This window comes from Barbus barbus, assembly GCF_936440315.1.
Source record: "Barbus barbus genome assembly, chromosome: 28".
Taxonomy (NCBI): Eukaryota; Metazoa; Chordata; class Actinopteri; order Cypriniformes; family Cyprinidae; genus Barbus; species Barbus barbus.
In genome coordinates, this window is record NC_136756.1 from 29202510 (window position 1) to 29218186 (window position 15677).

At 32.7% G+C, this 15677-nt stretch overlaps 3 protein-coding genes across 4 annotated transcripts in view; 2 read left to right on the forward strand and 1 right to left on the reverse strand.

The window, feature by feature from the left end:
• rasal1 (RAS protein activator like 1) overlaps positions 1-1254 on the reverse strand; it is a gene marked incomplete at both ends in the record, with an annotated part of 47401 nt that extends 46147 nt beyond the window's left edge. The window contains one exon of the mRNA XM_079382566.1: positions 1190-1254. Within this exon, the coding sequence (XP_079238692.1) occupies positions 1190-1254 (65 nt within the window). The remainder of the gene's footprint in view (positions 1-1189) is intronic.
• The window catches only part of LOC306848635 (synaptic plasticity regulator PANTS-like), an 806624-nt gene that overhangs the window by 583956 nt on the left and 206991 nt on the right, over positions 1-15677 (forward strand). The window lies entirely within an intron of this gene.
• Positions 2593-8952, forward strand: dgcr6 (DiGeorge syndrome critical region gene 6). Of its 2 annotated transcripts, XM_079382139.1 has the most exons (6): positions 2593-2773; positions 3598-3710; positions 5511-5671; positions 6075-6175; positions 8284-8424; positions 8504-8952. In XM_079382139.1, exons 2-6 carry the CDS (start codon positions 3610-3612, stop codon positions 8582-8584), a joined length of 585 nt encoding a protein of 194 aa, XP_079238265.1. In that variant the 5' UTR covers positions 2593-2773; positions 3598-3609; the 3' UTR covers positions 8585-8952. The 2 variants fall into 2 exon arrangements, with proteins under 2 accessions (XP_079238265.1, XP_079238264.1); XM_079382138.1 differs by having other exon boundaries at positions 2595-2773; positions 8284-8952.

The window sequence follows — 15677 nt, forward strand, 5'->3', positions numbered from 1 at the left end:
CTGTTGCTCAGTGGTCCAAAGTCCTCTTTTCAGATGAAAGTAAATTTAGCATTTCATTTGGAAATCAAGGTCTGGATGAAGAGTGCAGAGGCACAGAATCCAAGCTGCTTGAAGTCCAGTGTGAGGTTTCTGAAGTCAGAGATGATTTGTGGTGCTGTGACGTCTGCTGGTGTTGGTCCACTGTGTTTTATCAAGTCCAAAGTCAATAGAGCTGTCTACCAGGAGATTTTGGAGCACTTTATGCTTCCATCTGTTGACAAGCTTTATGGAGATGCTGATTTCCTTTTCCAGCAGGACTTTAGCACCTGCTCACACTGCCAAAAACACTTCCAAGTGCTTTGCTGACCATGATATTACTGTGTTTGATTGGCCAACCAACATGCCTGACCTGAACCTCATATGGAATCTATGGTATATTTTCAAGAGAAAGATGAGAAACAGTGGATCCAACAATACAGACGAGCTGAAGACTCAGCAGAGCCACAGATTGATCGCTTCCATGCCATTCCTCACTGATGCTGGAGCTTGTGCTAAACAAGCTCCGACCAAGTATTGAGTGCAGAAACGAACATACTTTAAAGAACTTGAACTTTTCTGTTTTGCAAATCCTTTTTTTTTATTGATCTTAGGAAATATTCTAATATTTTGAGATACTGGATTTTTGACTTTCATGAGCTGTAAGCTCTAATCATCAAAATTAAAACAATAAACTTTTGAAATGTTTTACTTTACATGTAATGAATCTTTCACTTTTTGAAATGTTACCAAAAAAAAAAAAATTATAATAATAAAAATAACTTTTTCACAATATTCTAATTTTTTTAGATGCTCCTGTATACCATGGCATGTACACTGTATTGTATTTACTCAGAATGATATTGGTTAAAAAAAATTATAAAGAATGTTTTGTACCATTCAGAGGACATTAAAAAGTAACGTTCCCATGCTTGCAAAATTATGCTTTCTCTAAAAAGAAAAAAAAAAACATAACAAAAAATATAAGTTCAGTGGACATTCAGAAATAACATTTAATGGAAGATTATCAGCACATTCTGTCATGGTTACGTCCAAAAGGGGTTTCCAGTAACATTAACTAAGAACTGGACGTTCGGGGATCATTCAGAAATCACATCATAACATAATATAATATCATAATAACAGACAGTCATGTTGTTTAGCGTCAACTTACACGTCTTTTGCAGGCAGATTTCGTCCCTCGACGATGCGAAAGTAGAGAGAAGTGTTTCTGGCCATGATCAGCCTCATGTCACTGAAGATGTTCAAGATCTGGAGCTGCTCCGAGAAACATCATGATCAGAAAACTGAAGCTCAGGTCTGGAGGAGGACTGAAGACACTGAGATGAAAACCTGATCTAAAACAGCAATTCTGACATTCATGAAACGATAACGTCGCCTCCAAGATCCTGAAGCTATAATAGCATAAAGAAAAAAAAAAGCAGAATAACTATATCATGATGTTCAGGTGATGATTGGATCAGATCCACTCTGGAGTTTCATCCGCGCGCAGATCCAGATCCATTGATCCTATGTCCATCGATCCATCTGATCAGTTACTGTATGCATCAGTGGCGTTAATTAGGCTATATTTCCTGTACTCATTATATGATGTAAATGCATTGGTCGCGCGAGTCGTGATGCCGCTGTCTGTTCTCAGGTGATGATGATGATGATGAGACTTCAGTGATGCTGATGAGAATCTGAGTGAGCAGCGACACCTGCTGGTGAGAGACGCGCAGTGCACCACAGCCTTGCGATCTTAAAGGGGAAAAAATTATATTTATGTAACAACAATATGTTTATGTACACAATATTCAATAAAAACTAACGCAGAGTATAATATTAATCCTATATTTATTATTATTATTGTAGCTAATAGACAACAAAGCGTAATCTTGTTATTTTATCTCTGAATTAATCTGAACTATTAAATGGAATTAGAGAAAAATGTGAGGAATTGTTTTGCGAAAGAGAAAGAAAATTATTAATTCAATAAAACTATAAGTTGAATTAAAATACAGATGATTAATATTACTTAAAACATACACACAATAATCTATTATGTCTATGAATATTTTTTATGCAAAAACAATAACTTACAATGTTGTATCAAGAAATAACATCAAAAAGAGGAAAAGGAAAATAAAAAGGAAAAAGATAGAAAAATAAATGACAATAAATAAAACATTTGCCAGGGGAGGTAATTACAATATCTATCTATCTATCTATCTATCTATCTATCTATCTATCTATCTATCTATCTATCTATCTATCTATCTATCTATCTGTCTATCTGTCTATCTGTCTGTCTGTCTGTCTGTCTGTCTGTCTGTCTGTCTGTGTGTGTGTGTGTGTGTGTGTGTATATATATATATATACATATATGTATGCACATGTCTCAGTCAACAAAACCATAAAATTGGGTTTCTTATTGGTAAATTTACACTTCTGAATGTGAAATTTGGTCAACAGTATAAGTAAATTATGTGTATGAATTAAACTCATAGACTGTAAAAAAGAGATTAAACTACAAGAAAACGTCCAGGCATATGAAAGGGCAGCCCAGCGTGCTGAAGGACCTCAGGACGCCGCTGATGCGCATGCGCAAACTCGCACGAACAGTTCAAAACAATAATACCTTGAGTCTGTGATATTTGTAATTATACATTATAAACATCAAACGAAAGTTCGTATTTAAACTCGACACGCCTTAAGCAGCAATCTTTTCCTCTCCGGAAGCGGAAATATAAAGCAGGTGAGAGTTTGGTTCAGTCGAATCTCTGTTTTTAATGCGCCACCAAAGATTTATCATCATATTAAAAGCTGAAAAGACACTAAAGATCAATACATAATTCATATCGATTAGGTATTTCCTCTGGCAGTCAGTACATGTGCAGATCTGTGTGCTATTGCTTATGACTTGATATCAGTCTCTACTAGTTTACAGCAGCTTATTTATTTATTTGTACATGTTGGGATTATATTTACTTAGATATTAATCTTAAAAAAATCTACATCCCACACCTATCTTTAATAATCATATGAATATTCGATTTTTAATTATTTTTGACTGATGTTTTGTTTAGTTACAATAACCATAATAATAATAATTAATAAATGTCATAAGTTATTATCCTAAATGTAGAGTGTTTACAGTTACCTGGCGCAGGTGAGCATGACCAGTGTTATTTTAGCATTATTTATATGATATTATGTATTCATATTTTAAGTAAGGTCTTTTTTCTATATTTTAATTTTTAAAATACTTTTGCTATGTTAAAATTATATATATTAAATATTAATATTGTCATTTTTATTATTTTATTTCAATTTACTTTTAATTTATATTTATTTCAGTATTATATTTAAAACAAATATCACATATTTTATTTTAGTCAGTTGCCAAAGCAACCTTTCGAATTCCTAAGTATGGATTAATATATAGCCATAGATGCTGGAATGGTGTTAAGAAGAAAATAAACAAACAAACATTTCAATCAACAAAAACTCTTTTTAATACATCTTCCACTCAGACTTATTATTTGACTTATTGTGAGCTGTTTTCTCCATGATGTGCAGGCTGAATGTGGGATGGACACGTACCTCGACGATCAGTCTGATGCTGCCAGACAACAGGAGAGACACTATTACCTGCTTTCAGAGCTGCAGACGCTCGTCAAGGACCTGCCCAGGTGCTCACATCACATCACATCACATCACATCACAGAATACATCACATCACATCACAGAATACATCACAGAATACATCACATCACATCACATCACATCACAGAATACATCACACATCACATCACATCATACATCACACATCACATCACAGAATACATCACATCACATCACAGAATACATCACATCACATCACAGAATACATCACATCACATCACAGAATACATCACATCACATCACATCACAGAATACATCACATCACATCACATCACATCACAGAATACATCACAGAATACATCACATCACATCACAGAATACATCACAGAATACATCACATCACATCACATCACATCACAGAATACATCACACATCACATCACATCATACATCACACATCACATCACAGAATACATCACATCACATCACAGAATACATCACATCACATCACAGAATACATCACATCACATCATCACATCACAGAATACATCACATCACATCACAGAATACATCACATCACATCACAGAATACATCACATCACATCACAGAATACATCACATCAGATCACATCACATCACATCACAGAATACATTACATCACATCACATCACAGAATACATCACATCATACATCACACATCACATCACATCACAGAATACATCACACATCACATCACATCATACATCACACATCACATCACATCACAGAATACATCACATCACATCACAGAATACATCACATCACATCATCACATCACAGAATACATCACATCACATCACAGAATACATCACATCACATCACATCACATCACAGAATACATCACATCACATCACATCACATCACAGAATACATCACATCAGATCACATCACATCACATCACAGAATACATCACATCACATCACAGAATACATCATGAAGCAGTGATTACTGCCAGAGAAATGTTATTGAAGCACGCTCAAAAAATAGAAATTGGAAAGTTAATAGTTACAGCAGGGTTTCTGCGGGTCATAAAAAGTCTTATTTCCACAAATTAAAAGGTCTCAAATCAGAGCAGAAAGTCTTAAATTCATGAAATCATCGTGGCATTAAATATTAAATATTACATGCATTGAAAAACATATCATAGGATAAACATATCCTCATTTTTTGCTTTCCAATACAAGTATCTAAACATCCTTAAATCAAGATGTATTTACTTGAGATGCAAATTGAACTAAATTGAGGGAGTTTGTGATTAAAACAAGAACAAATATCTATGAAAACTTTTTTTCCTTTTGAACTCAGTTGTATTTTCAAACTGTGACGTGTCGCTAATACAAGAGACCACAATGCATTTAGAGACTGTATTGATGTATTGTGTTCCATTCAATATATTCCCTACATTTTTCTCTAATTGTTGTTAAAATAAAAAGTAAAATACTAGCAATCTCTATTCTGTTTCTATTCTCTCTACTCGTTTTCTTTTTATTTATTTATATATGAAAAACACTTGATCCTTTAACACTTGCACTCTTTACAAAACTTGTTTTCTTTTTATTTAAAAATAGAGCCTGTAAGTATTCTCTATTCTTTCTACTTGTTTTCTTTTTATTTATTATAAAGTAAATAAAAATAATGATAATAAAAAACCTTGCTGCGTGTACTGCGTTAGGCTAACCGAGACTTGTCACCGCACTTACATATCATTGCTCTTTTGTTGGTTTTGATTGCTTTTGTTGCCCTCATTTGTAAGTCGCTTTGAAGAAAAGCATCTGCTAAATGTCTAAATGTAATTGGATGGGTTTTGTGAGTGATGAAGGCTTGTTTCAGCTCGTTTCAGCAGCGTCTGTCCTACACCACGCTCAGTGATCTGGCTCAAGCGCTCATCGACGGGACGGTGTATGATATAGTTCAAGGGCTGCTGGACATTCAACACCTGACGGAGAAAAACCTCTACAACCAGAGACAGAAACTGCACTGCGAGCACAGAGGTGTGTGTGTGTGTGTGTGTGTGTGTGTGAGAGGGTTTCAGACCATGCTGAACACTGTAAGATGTTGTGTGTGTGCATGTTTATGTGGTTTATGAGGACACAAATGTGTATAATGACATGGGTATGACAGAGGTATTACAATATGAAGGTGGTTTATGAGGACACTGCCTATGTCCCCGTAATTCAAAAGGCTTAAAAAACATACTAAATGGTGTTTTTTTGAAAATCTAAAAATGCACAAAGTCTCCTGTGAGGGCTAAGTTTAGGTGTAGGGTAGGTGTAGGGCGATAGCACACACAGTTTGTTCAGTATAAAAACCATTACACCTATGGAGAGTCCCCATAAACCACAAAAACCAACATGTGTGTGTGTGTGTGTGTGTGTGTGTGTGTGTGTGTTTCAGGTCTCAAGCAGAATTTGGTTCGGAAACACAAACAGGCTCTGCAGACGTGCAAGTCTCACAATCTGGCCGTTCTGAAAACCAACCAGAGAGCAGAAGCTGAGGTATGATGTTTCCCCAGACACACGTCTGTGCTTGGGCTTTGTTTTCCTGTAGTTTTCATTCTTGTTGAAGGTGATGACTAAAAAGTAGTTTGACCAATAGTGTGCAGACTGGGCCTAAAATGAACACTCACCACATGCCAAATGCGAGTAAAAATCAGCATTGGCGAGTGTGTGAAACAGTCTGTTATTATTATTATTTTTTTATTAATTCTGACAATGCCTGAAAACGCAATATGGTTCAGAGTGATTATCAGATCTGCAAATGCTGTGAGTTTGAGTCACTTACTGTATAGCATGCATTTGAAAATGCTACATGAGCCAAACATCTTCTCAAGTTTGTAATGAGAAAGGTTTATAAACCCGTTGTCAACAAAAGACAAGTTTCCCTGAAACAAAATAAAAGCTCTGTTGGTTACTTTTTGAAAAAAAGAAAAGAAAAAACAACCAAAAATATTATTGTAATTTTACTACATTAATATTACTACTACTACTACTACTACTAATAATAATAATTAATATAACATTATTATTATATCAATTAAAATGATTAATATGAAATATTTGAAATACTTGTGAAATAATATTATAGTGATATTTCTCTATTGATTTGTTTATTTCAGTACATGTTGGTACTATATTGAATTTGTTCATCTTTCTTGTCTTTATAAAGTCTACATTACACAGTCATCTTTAATAATCATATTAATTATTTTTGACTAATACTAATTTGACATTCATTATTTTTTATTAATATTTTGACTCCTACTTACCACAATCATAATAATTAATAAGTAACATTGTTTATTATTGTAAATGTATAGTGTTTATAGTTGATGGACACATTAATGCATAATTTAGGTGTTACCAGCAATGTTCCCGCTAATATTCTTTTGTCTTGCTGAGCAAAACTTTTCTCTATTGGGGGACATTTCAGGCACCTGAGCAAAAACACTCTTTATACCAGACCTGTACAGCACACACACAAAAAACTGTGTAACTTTTAACTTTAATGTGCTATTTATATTTGATTATTTTTTATTTGATTTTTTTATTTGATTTGACCCTTGATGTAACTAAATGATGTACATTTTAGTACATTTTGTACATCAACCAGTGAAGTATTCAGTTTCTACAGCGACTCATTAGGCACACATCGTTCTCTTTCTATGAAACCTGTAAACCGCCTTCACCGGTTCTAACTCTATAGCGGTTTACCCGAGCATTGCAATTCTTTAGTTTTTACTACAATACAATCAAATGGCTTTCTCAACTCATTTTTGCGTGTGCGCGGCACATTATTTCTCTGCGCTGCTGCTTAGAGGGAACGCTGGTTACCAGTGGCAGTTGTTATTTTGGTGGTATTTATAAACTGTTATAGTACTGATTATTATTTTGAATTAGGTTTTTATTTCAGTTTCAGTTTTAGTAATTTTCAGTTACTCAGTGCCAAGGCAACATATCCATCTAAAATGCAATGAAATATTCAGAAATTTACACAATCTACCAAAATCATGGCATGTCAGAGAAGGTGGGCTCTACAGAGAACGGTCAAAGCAATGCAAATACACATATAATGCAATAGGAAAACAAAGTAAAACCCAGACATACGTGACCCAGGAGCACAAAACCAGTCATAAGGGTCAATTTTTTGAAATTGAGATTTATACATAAAAGCTGAATAAATAAGCTTTCTATTGATGTATGGTTTGTTAGGATAGAACAATATTTGAAAATCTGGAATCTGAGGGAGCAAAAAAATCTAAAATATTAAGAAAATCTCCTTTAAAGTTGTTCAAATGAAGTTCTTAGCAATGTATATAACTAATCAAAAATGAAGTTTTGATATATTTACGGTAGAAAATTTACAAAATATCTTCATGGAACATGATCTTTATTTAATATCCTACTGATTTTTGGCTTCATTTAAAAGAGAAATGTATAATTTTGACCCATACAATGTATTGTTGGCTATTGCTACAAATATACCTGTGTTACTCATGACTGCTTTTGTGCTGCAGGGACACATTTTTGAGCATTTTTAGGACATGTCTGGGAAAATATGGCCACTCTAGTGCGTGTGTTTTTTTGTCTCTCCATCACTGTTTCAGGCTCTTGATCAGCGGGTGAAAGAAGAGCAGAGGATGATGGATGAGAAGGTGGTGGCTGAGATGGATCAGAAGGTTCTGGATCAGCAGAACACGCTGGAGAAAGCAGGCGTGCTGGGTTTCTACATCACCACCAACCCTCAGGTCACTCTCGCTCTTTCTCACACTCAGCGTCGTTGTCTGCTTTCATTCTTTCAAACGCTGTTCGCTCTGTCCGTCACAGGAGGTGATGATGCAGATGAATTTGCTGGAGCTGATCCTGAAGCTGCAGCAGAAAGAGACTGTATCTGGATCTCTGCCCTGAAGACGGTGAAAGAACCGGACAGCTTCTCAGTTTCAACATGAAATAAGTGTGGATGACCTGTTTTTGACTGCAGCAGGACGTTGGCCCTTTAGAAGTATTTATAAGAATCTCTTTTAGTTGATGATGATGGGCTATAAATGTCTATAACATGATGATGGACGACACTGAAGACGTGCCCACCGCTTTTCTTTTGACATTAAATATTTTGTAATTATATGTAAAATTTGCAACTGTGCTTGTTTGCACGCATTCATACGCCGTTATGATTTGTTACATGTGACGGAACCATATTTGTTTATTCTTGAATAATTACTAAAAACGTTCATTTCTTTGAACATGATTTGCATCATTAAATCACAAAAACCGACTGTCTGAGTGTCAGGTTTGCTTCATTGAATGTTCAGAGAACATGTAAATCTTTTGGGAACTTTTTAACCCATAGATTTAGTAAAATGAATATAGAATAATAGCAGTGTGTGTGTGTGTGTGTGTGTTTAGCAATGTTTTCAAAATTCAGTTTACATCGTTGTACTGTGTGTGCGTGCAATTTAACAAATTAAATTAACATTAGTATTTTTAATGTTTATGTACAAATTAAATACTGTACAGGTATATATAGCATTTAATCTGTATACATGTTTTTAAAAGTATTACTTTGTATATACAGTATTTACAATATTTAATAAGATTTTCTTATATAATCATGTGGTTAGTAAAATAAATAACATCAGTTTTAAATATATATATATAAATTATATAAAACATTTAAGTATTATAAACATTTAATCAGGCCCATTTCTAGTGGTTAGTAAGTTGTTAGCTCTAGCTCTTATGGGGACAGGATTCGTTTAATAAGACTTTACATCTGAAATCCCACTGTGCTTTTTTATATTTATATATTTGCTTGAGAAGTGTAATTTAAAACTGTTTAATGTGCATGTGTTTTGTCAATCTGCCTACTAAAATGAAATGAAAACACGAGACATATATAGCTTAAATGAAAAATCTACTGTATATTTTTCTCTGGTTTTGCCACACAGCTCAATAATAATACCTGGATTAGAGTACTATGGTACTACCACAGTATAAGTGTCGCCTGTATCAATACAGCTCTAGAGCTACATAAATGTATGTACTTACTATAATTATTTGATGGCTATATAGTTATTTTATTAATCTTTAAGCAGATGTCATGGAGCAGCCGGTGGGTGGCGCTGCTAAAATCTCTCTAGATGTTTTGATTCTAGGTCGCTGGAGTTTTTACATCCTTTCAAAAGTTCATGGACATGTTATGAGTCATACAGCGACTAACTAGCTGTAGTTTCCAGTCATGTGTAAGTCTGTATCAGCTCTATTTTCTGTTTAGGGAGTGAGAAGTAACCAAACGCAAAATGAATCTGTTTTCTGTTTCAGGCATCATTTCTCTCTCAAGAGAACCGATTCTTTTGAGTCAGTTGATTCATTGAAAAGTGTTCACAGAAAGTTTTCTTTTTATAGTGCAAATCATGATTATTTAAACACACTTTTTTTACTGTAAATGTATTCATGCTTGATGTTTGATCACCTGTGAATTTTGTGCCAAATAAATACTGCTCTAATTATTAAATTTGATTATGTAATCAAATACTTATATAACAACAATATAGACTAACTTTTACTAGCGACCCACGATTTAAAAATATACTTTTAAATGTATTTCAAAATACACAAAAAGTATTTATGTAAATATACATTTTGTACCAATTTAGTCAGAAAACAAGTTTTTAAAAACATTTAAAAATATATTGTATTTCAATCCAAGAAAATGTATTCACATATTTGAAGAAAAAGAAGATTTGAAATGTATTTTCTAGCCCCTGAAATACAGTTTGAAATATATTTTGGTATATAAAGGTTGAAAATAAATATATTTTCAATTTCAAACATATATTTTATTGGGCTGGAACATTTACAACATATATTTAGCATATATTTAAAATATAGTTTGTTTATTTATTTATTGCTGACTGTATGGAATGGAGGACCAAAATAATGAGTGTCTTGTGTCTTTATAAACTACAATATCTTCAAAAATGTATTTAGTGATTTTTCGACAGATCTTTTGTCTTCCTCTTCGTTTAATTTCAGTGTTTCCACACAGTTAAGCAGCTGTTCTCTCTGTCCAGAAGGTTCAGATGATGGATTATAGTTATTAGTTATCATGACTAGTTTGTGTACTTGTGACTATAATCGTATGATTTCTGACTACAATCTTGTTTTTTCTTCTTCATCAGAGTCATTGATGGAAGCAGAGACAGGCTGTGTCTGGAATAGCATACTACTATACTATTCTTGCTGTTTCTGCAGTATATATTATGCATACTGAACATTTTCTGTATGCATGAATTATAAGAATGACTTGATCTTCCATTTGCAATGAACCGTAAATAATACCAACTGTACTTTCAGCTTCGTTCACGACTCATTATTTAACAAGGCAACCAAAAATAACTTACAAAAACTGGATTCAAAATGGAAAATAAGCACCAACTGAATTAAACATACAATATAAGTAACATAATGTAGCATAATACTGTTCAAAACTTATTGATGTGTTGTTTCACGTATATTTCAAAAGACAGATATGCAGTATGCTAGTCTTCTATTCTGAACACAGCCAGGAAACTAGATCTCTGGGACCTTCACAGGTACACTTTTTTATTGTCCTTTAACTTTTATAAATGAGCTTGAGAAGAATGTGCGCTTGTGTTTATGTTAGTAACTGGATTGAGCCGCTGCTGGTTTTGTGGGATTTTCTCTTGAGCCTGTGATGATTCTACAACAGTATCCTTCTTTACTGAGAAGCTTGCGCTGAAATGCATCGCTTTAGCAAAAAACATCAGTTTCTGCTTTAAGAAACACACCTAGAGTTCACAACAGCTACAGAAACTAACGTTACAATAACTAAATATCTTGAAGACACTCGGCTGTGTCTCAGCAGGGAATGGAAACTAAAGGAGTTCTCAGTTAGATTGAGATGGAAAAATTATTTGTCATATTTAGTATAGAGCTACTGCATTAATGAAGAGATAATTTGTTGTTGAGAGAATGTGATGAGAAATGTTTGAGTTCATACCAGGGTTATTATAAAATTAAACCATAAAAATTATATTTGTTACTTTAAATAAAATGATCATTAATAATGTAAAATAAAATAAATTTATTTTATTTCAGCTCATTAACAAAGCAACATTTATCATTTAGTTTAGCTTGATGTACTAAAATTAAAAGCATAAAAAGATTGTTGTTACTTGAAATAAAGTAAACGTTAATAAAAACAAAATTACATTTAAAATAAAATAATATAAAATTAAATATATAGAACACTTATTTTATTTCAGCTTGTAAAAAAGATAAAAATATCTTTGTTACTTGAAATAAAATAAAATGAAATAAATTTTAAAACTTATTCAAATTTATTATACAACTTATTGTACTTCAGCTCATTACCAAAGCAACATTTCTCATTTTCTTTTGTTTAACTTGATGAACTAAAATAACTAAAACTAAAATAATAAACATATGACACACACAAACAAAATGACAAAAACACAAAAATAAATAAATTTTCTAAAATTTTAAATAAATAAAATAAACTAAAATTAAACACTGACAAATGAGAGCTCCTGTGAAATTCTAAGCAAGACACATGAGATTACTGTGGGGTTTTCCTCAGGACATGAAGATGTTTGTTTTTGTCTGTTTTTGTTTTCTGTGTGCACAGTCACATTTTTGTTAGTGTACTTTAGTTTTTGTTGCTGCTTCCATTTAATTCTTCAATAATGATTTTTTTGTTCAAAGGACCTTGAACTTTGCATTTGTTTGGTGTGCGGATTCCTTTTTAATTTGTATTTGTTCCTCAGGATAGACATCTGAGACTGTAGCAGAACTTAGTTAGTTCTCCATTTAATCCCACATGCTGTCTAGAAGAAGCAATTGACATTTCACTGGTGGTATTTGTTCCCTGTGAGACGTGTGACCCTGACGTATCAAAACGTCTAAATGCATTTTGTGATATTCGTCAGGTTTAAAGCTCAGCGTGTCAGATATTGCTTGAGGTTTTGCTGAATAAATGTCCACCTGCTGAAGAAAATCACCCAGCTGTCAGATCTTAAAAGGTTAGAAGATCCATAAACAGGTCTGTCACGTTTCTGCAGCTCTGACTTTTACATGCACTCTTAAAATCACTACTACAACCCTTTCATGAAGCAGCTTTTGGGTCTGTTTGAGAACCGTATAACCTTTTACTCAAAGAAAAACACTGCAGGTGATTCAGGTTTACATACGTGTGCTTGTAGAGGAATGAAAATGCATTTGAGAGAGCATTATAAAACATGTTTGTTTCATAAATTCAATCACAATATTAATAAGCAGTATATAATTATTATTTTTTTAAATCTATTATTCTCACCAAGGCTTTTATTTTTCATTTTATGTATATTTTATATCTTTTTGTTGTTGCATTTACCATGAAAAATAACGTAAGCATAAAATAATATAAATATAAAACAAATATTTGAATATTAAAAAAGTCTCTTATGCTCATCAAGACTTTTATTTATTTAGTTTGTATTTTTTGCATTTATCATCAAAAATTGCATAAATATACAATAATAGAAATATAAAACTTATATTTGAATATAAACAGTATATTGAATAAAAAAATAAGTCTCTTATGCTCACCAAGGCTTTTTTTTATCATCAAAAATAGCATAAATATACAATAATATAAATATGAAACAAATATGTGAATTGATCAACTTTGATCAATTAAAAATACTCTAAATAATATTATTGCATTGATAATACAGTATGTATTCAGTTATTTGTTGATACTTATATTATTTATAATAATAATAATATAATCAAAATAAAATTCTAAAGTATTTTAAAATATATTAAATGTAATTGTGTAAGTATAAATTATATAATATTACAATATAAAAGACTATTATTTCCTAAGACATATATGTTTGTAGTCAGCAAGATTTTTAATGTTTTTGAAAGAAGTCTATTCTGCTCATTAAAAATACTGTAAAAACTGTAAAAATCTCAACTATTATTAGAATTTAAAACAGCTGTTTTCTATGTGAATATCTGCTAAAATATAATTTATTTCTGTGATCTGCAGCTGTATTTTCAGCATCATTACTCCAGTCTTCAGTGTCACATGATCTTCAAAAATCATAATAATATACTGATTTACTGATCAACAAACATTTCTGATTAATATCAATGTTGAACACAGCCGTGCTATTCTTTAAAGGGGCAAAAGTGGAAGGAGGTGAGCTGCTGCTCCTCAGATTGATGTTCTTCAGGTGTTTGACACACTCAGGAATCCAGTCAGAAGAACAGCGGCTTTTGTTCCTCGTGTCGTGTTGAGCTCCAGAAACAGGTGTGATGCGAAGCAACATGCGTCACGCCTCCAGAAACATGTCATCAGCACATCAGTAAACACACTCTCCATCTGTCACACACAGAACAGGAAGCGGCTGAGCTCCTCACTTCCTGTGGCCAAACACACAGCTGCCTGACCACACAGGCTGAAGTGAATGCAGGGGATTCTCTGTAAGATATACGCTGACAGCGCGTGTTTGCAGAGATAATACTGGCTTCTGACTGTGTGTGTTTGTGTGTGTGTGTGTGTGTGTGTGTTCTGTGCATTTGCAGCATTGTGCCATTAGGAGGCAGAGCAGAACAACAGATGACTTTCAACATTCAGTGACCCTGGAGCACAAAAGCAGTCATGAGTAGCACAGGTATATTTGTAGCAATAGACAACAATACACTGTATGGATCAAAATTATTGATTTTTCTTTTATGCCAAAAATCATTAGGATATTAAATAAAGATCATGTTCCATGAAGATATTTTGTAAATTTCCTACCATAAATATATCAAAACTTCATTGTTGATTAGTAATATGCATTGCTAAGAACTTAATTTGGACAACTTTAAATCTTCTCAATATTTAGATTAATTTTTTGCACCCTCAGATTCCAGATATTCAAATAGTTGTATCCTAACAAACCATAGATCAATGGAACGCTTATTTATTCAGCTTTCAGATGATGCATGAATCTCAATTTCAGAAAATTGACCTTTATGACAGGTTTTGTGCTCCAGGGTCACATATATGCTTTTATATTTATTTATATTTACATCTGTCATAGACAGGAGGATAGATAGATAGATAGATAGATAGATAGATAGATAGATAGATAGATAGATAGATAGATAGATAGATAGATAGATAGATAGATAGATAGATAGATAGATAGATGATGGATAGATAGATAGATGGATAGATAGATAGATGGATAGAACGATAGACGGATAGATAGATAGATAGATAGATAGATAGATAGATAGATAGATAGATAGATAGATAGATAGATAGATAGATAGATAGATAGATAGATAGATAGATAGATAGATGATGGATAGATAGATAGATGGATAGATAGATAGATAGATAGATAGATAGATAGATAGATAGATAGATAGATAGATAGATAGATAGATAGATAGATAGATAGATAGATGATGGATAGATAGATAGATAGATAGATAGATAGATAGATAGATAGATAGATAGATAGATAGATAGATAGATAGATAGATAGATAGATAGATAGATAGATAGATAGATAGATAGATGATGGATAGATAGATAGATGGATAGATAGATAGATGGATAGAACGATAGACGGATAGATAGATAGATAGATAGATAGATAGATAGATAGATAGATAGATAGATAGATAGATAGATAGATAGATAGATAGATAGATGATGGATAGATAGATAGATGGATAGATAGATAGATAGATAGATAGATAGATAGATAGATAGATAGATAGATAGATAGATAGATAGATAGATAGATAGATAGATAGATAGATAGATAGATAGATGATGGATAGATAGATAGATAGATAGATAGATAGATAGATAGATAGATAGATAGATAGATAGATAGATAGATAGATAGATAGATGATGGATAGAACGATAGACGGATAGATAGATAGACGGATGGATAGATAGATAG

Coding starts and splice junctions, on each gene's coding strand:
- dgcr6 (XM_079382138.1), top strand. CDS start 3,610: ATGGACACGTACCTCGACGATCAGTCTGATGCTGCCAGACAACAGGAG. Junction 3,711..5,510: donor CTCGTCAAGGACCTGCCCAG/GTGCTCACATCA, acceptor GGCTTGTTTCAG/CTCGTTTCAGCAGCGTCTGT. Junction 6,176..8,283: donor ACCAGAGAGCAGAAGCTGAG/GTATGATGTTTC, acceptor TCACTGTTTCAG/GCTCTTGATCAGCGGGTGAA.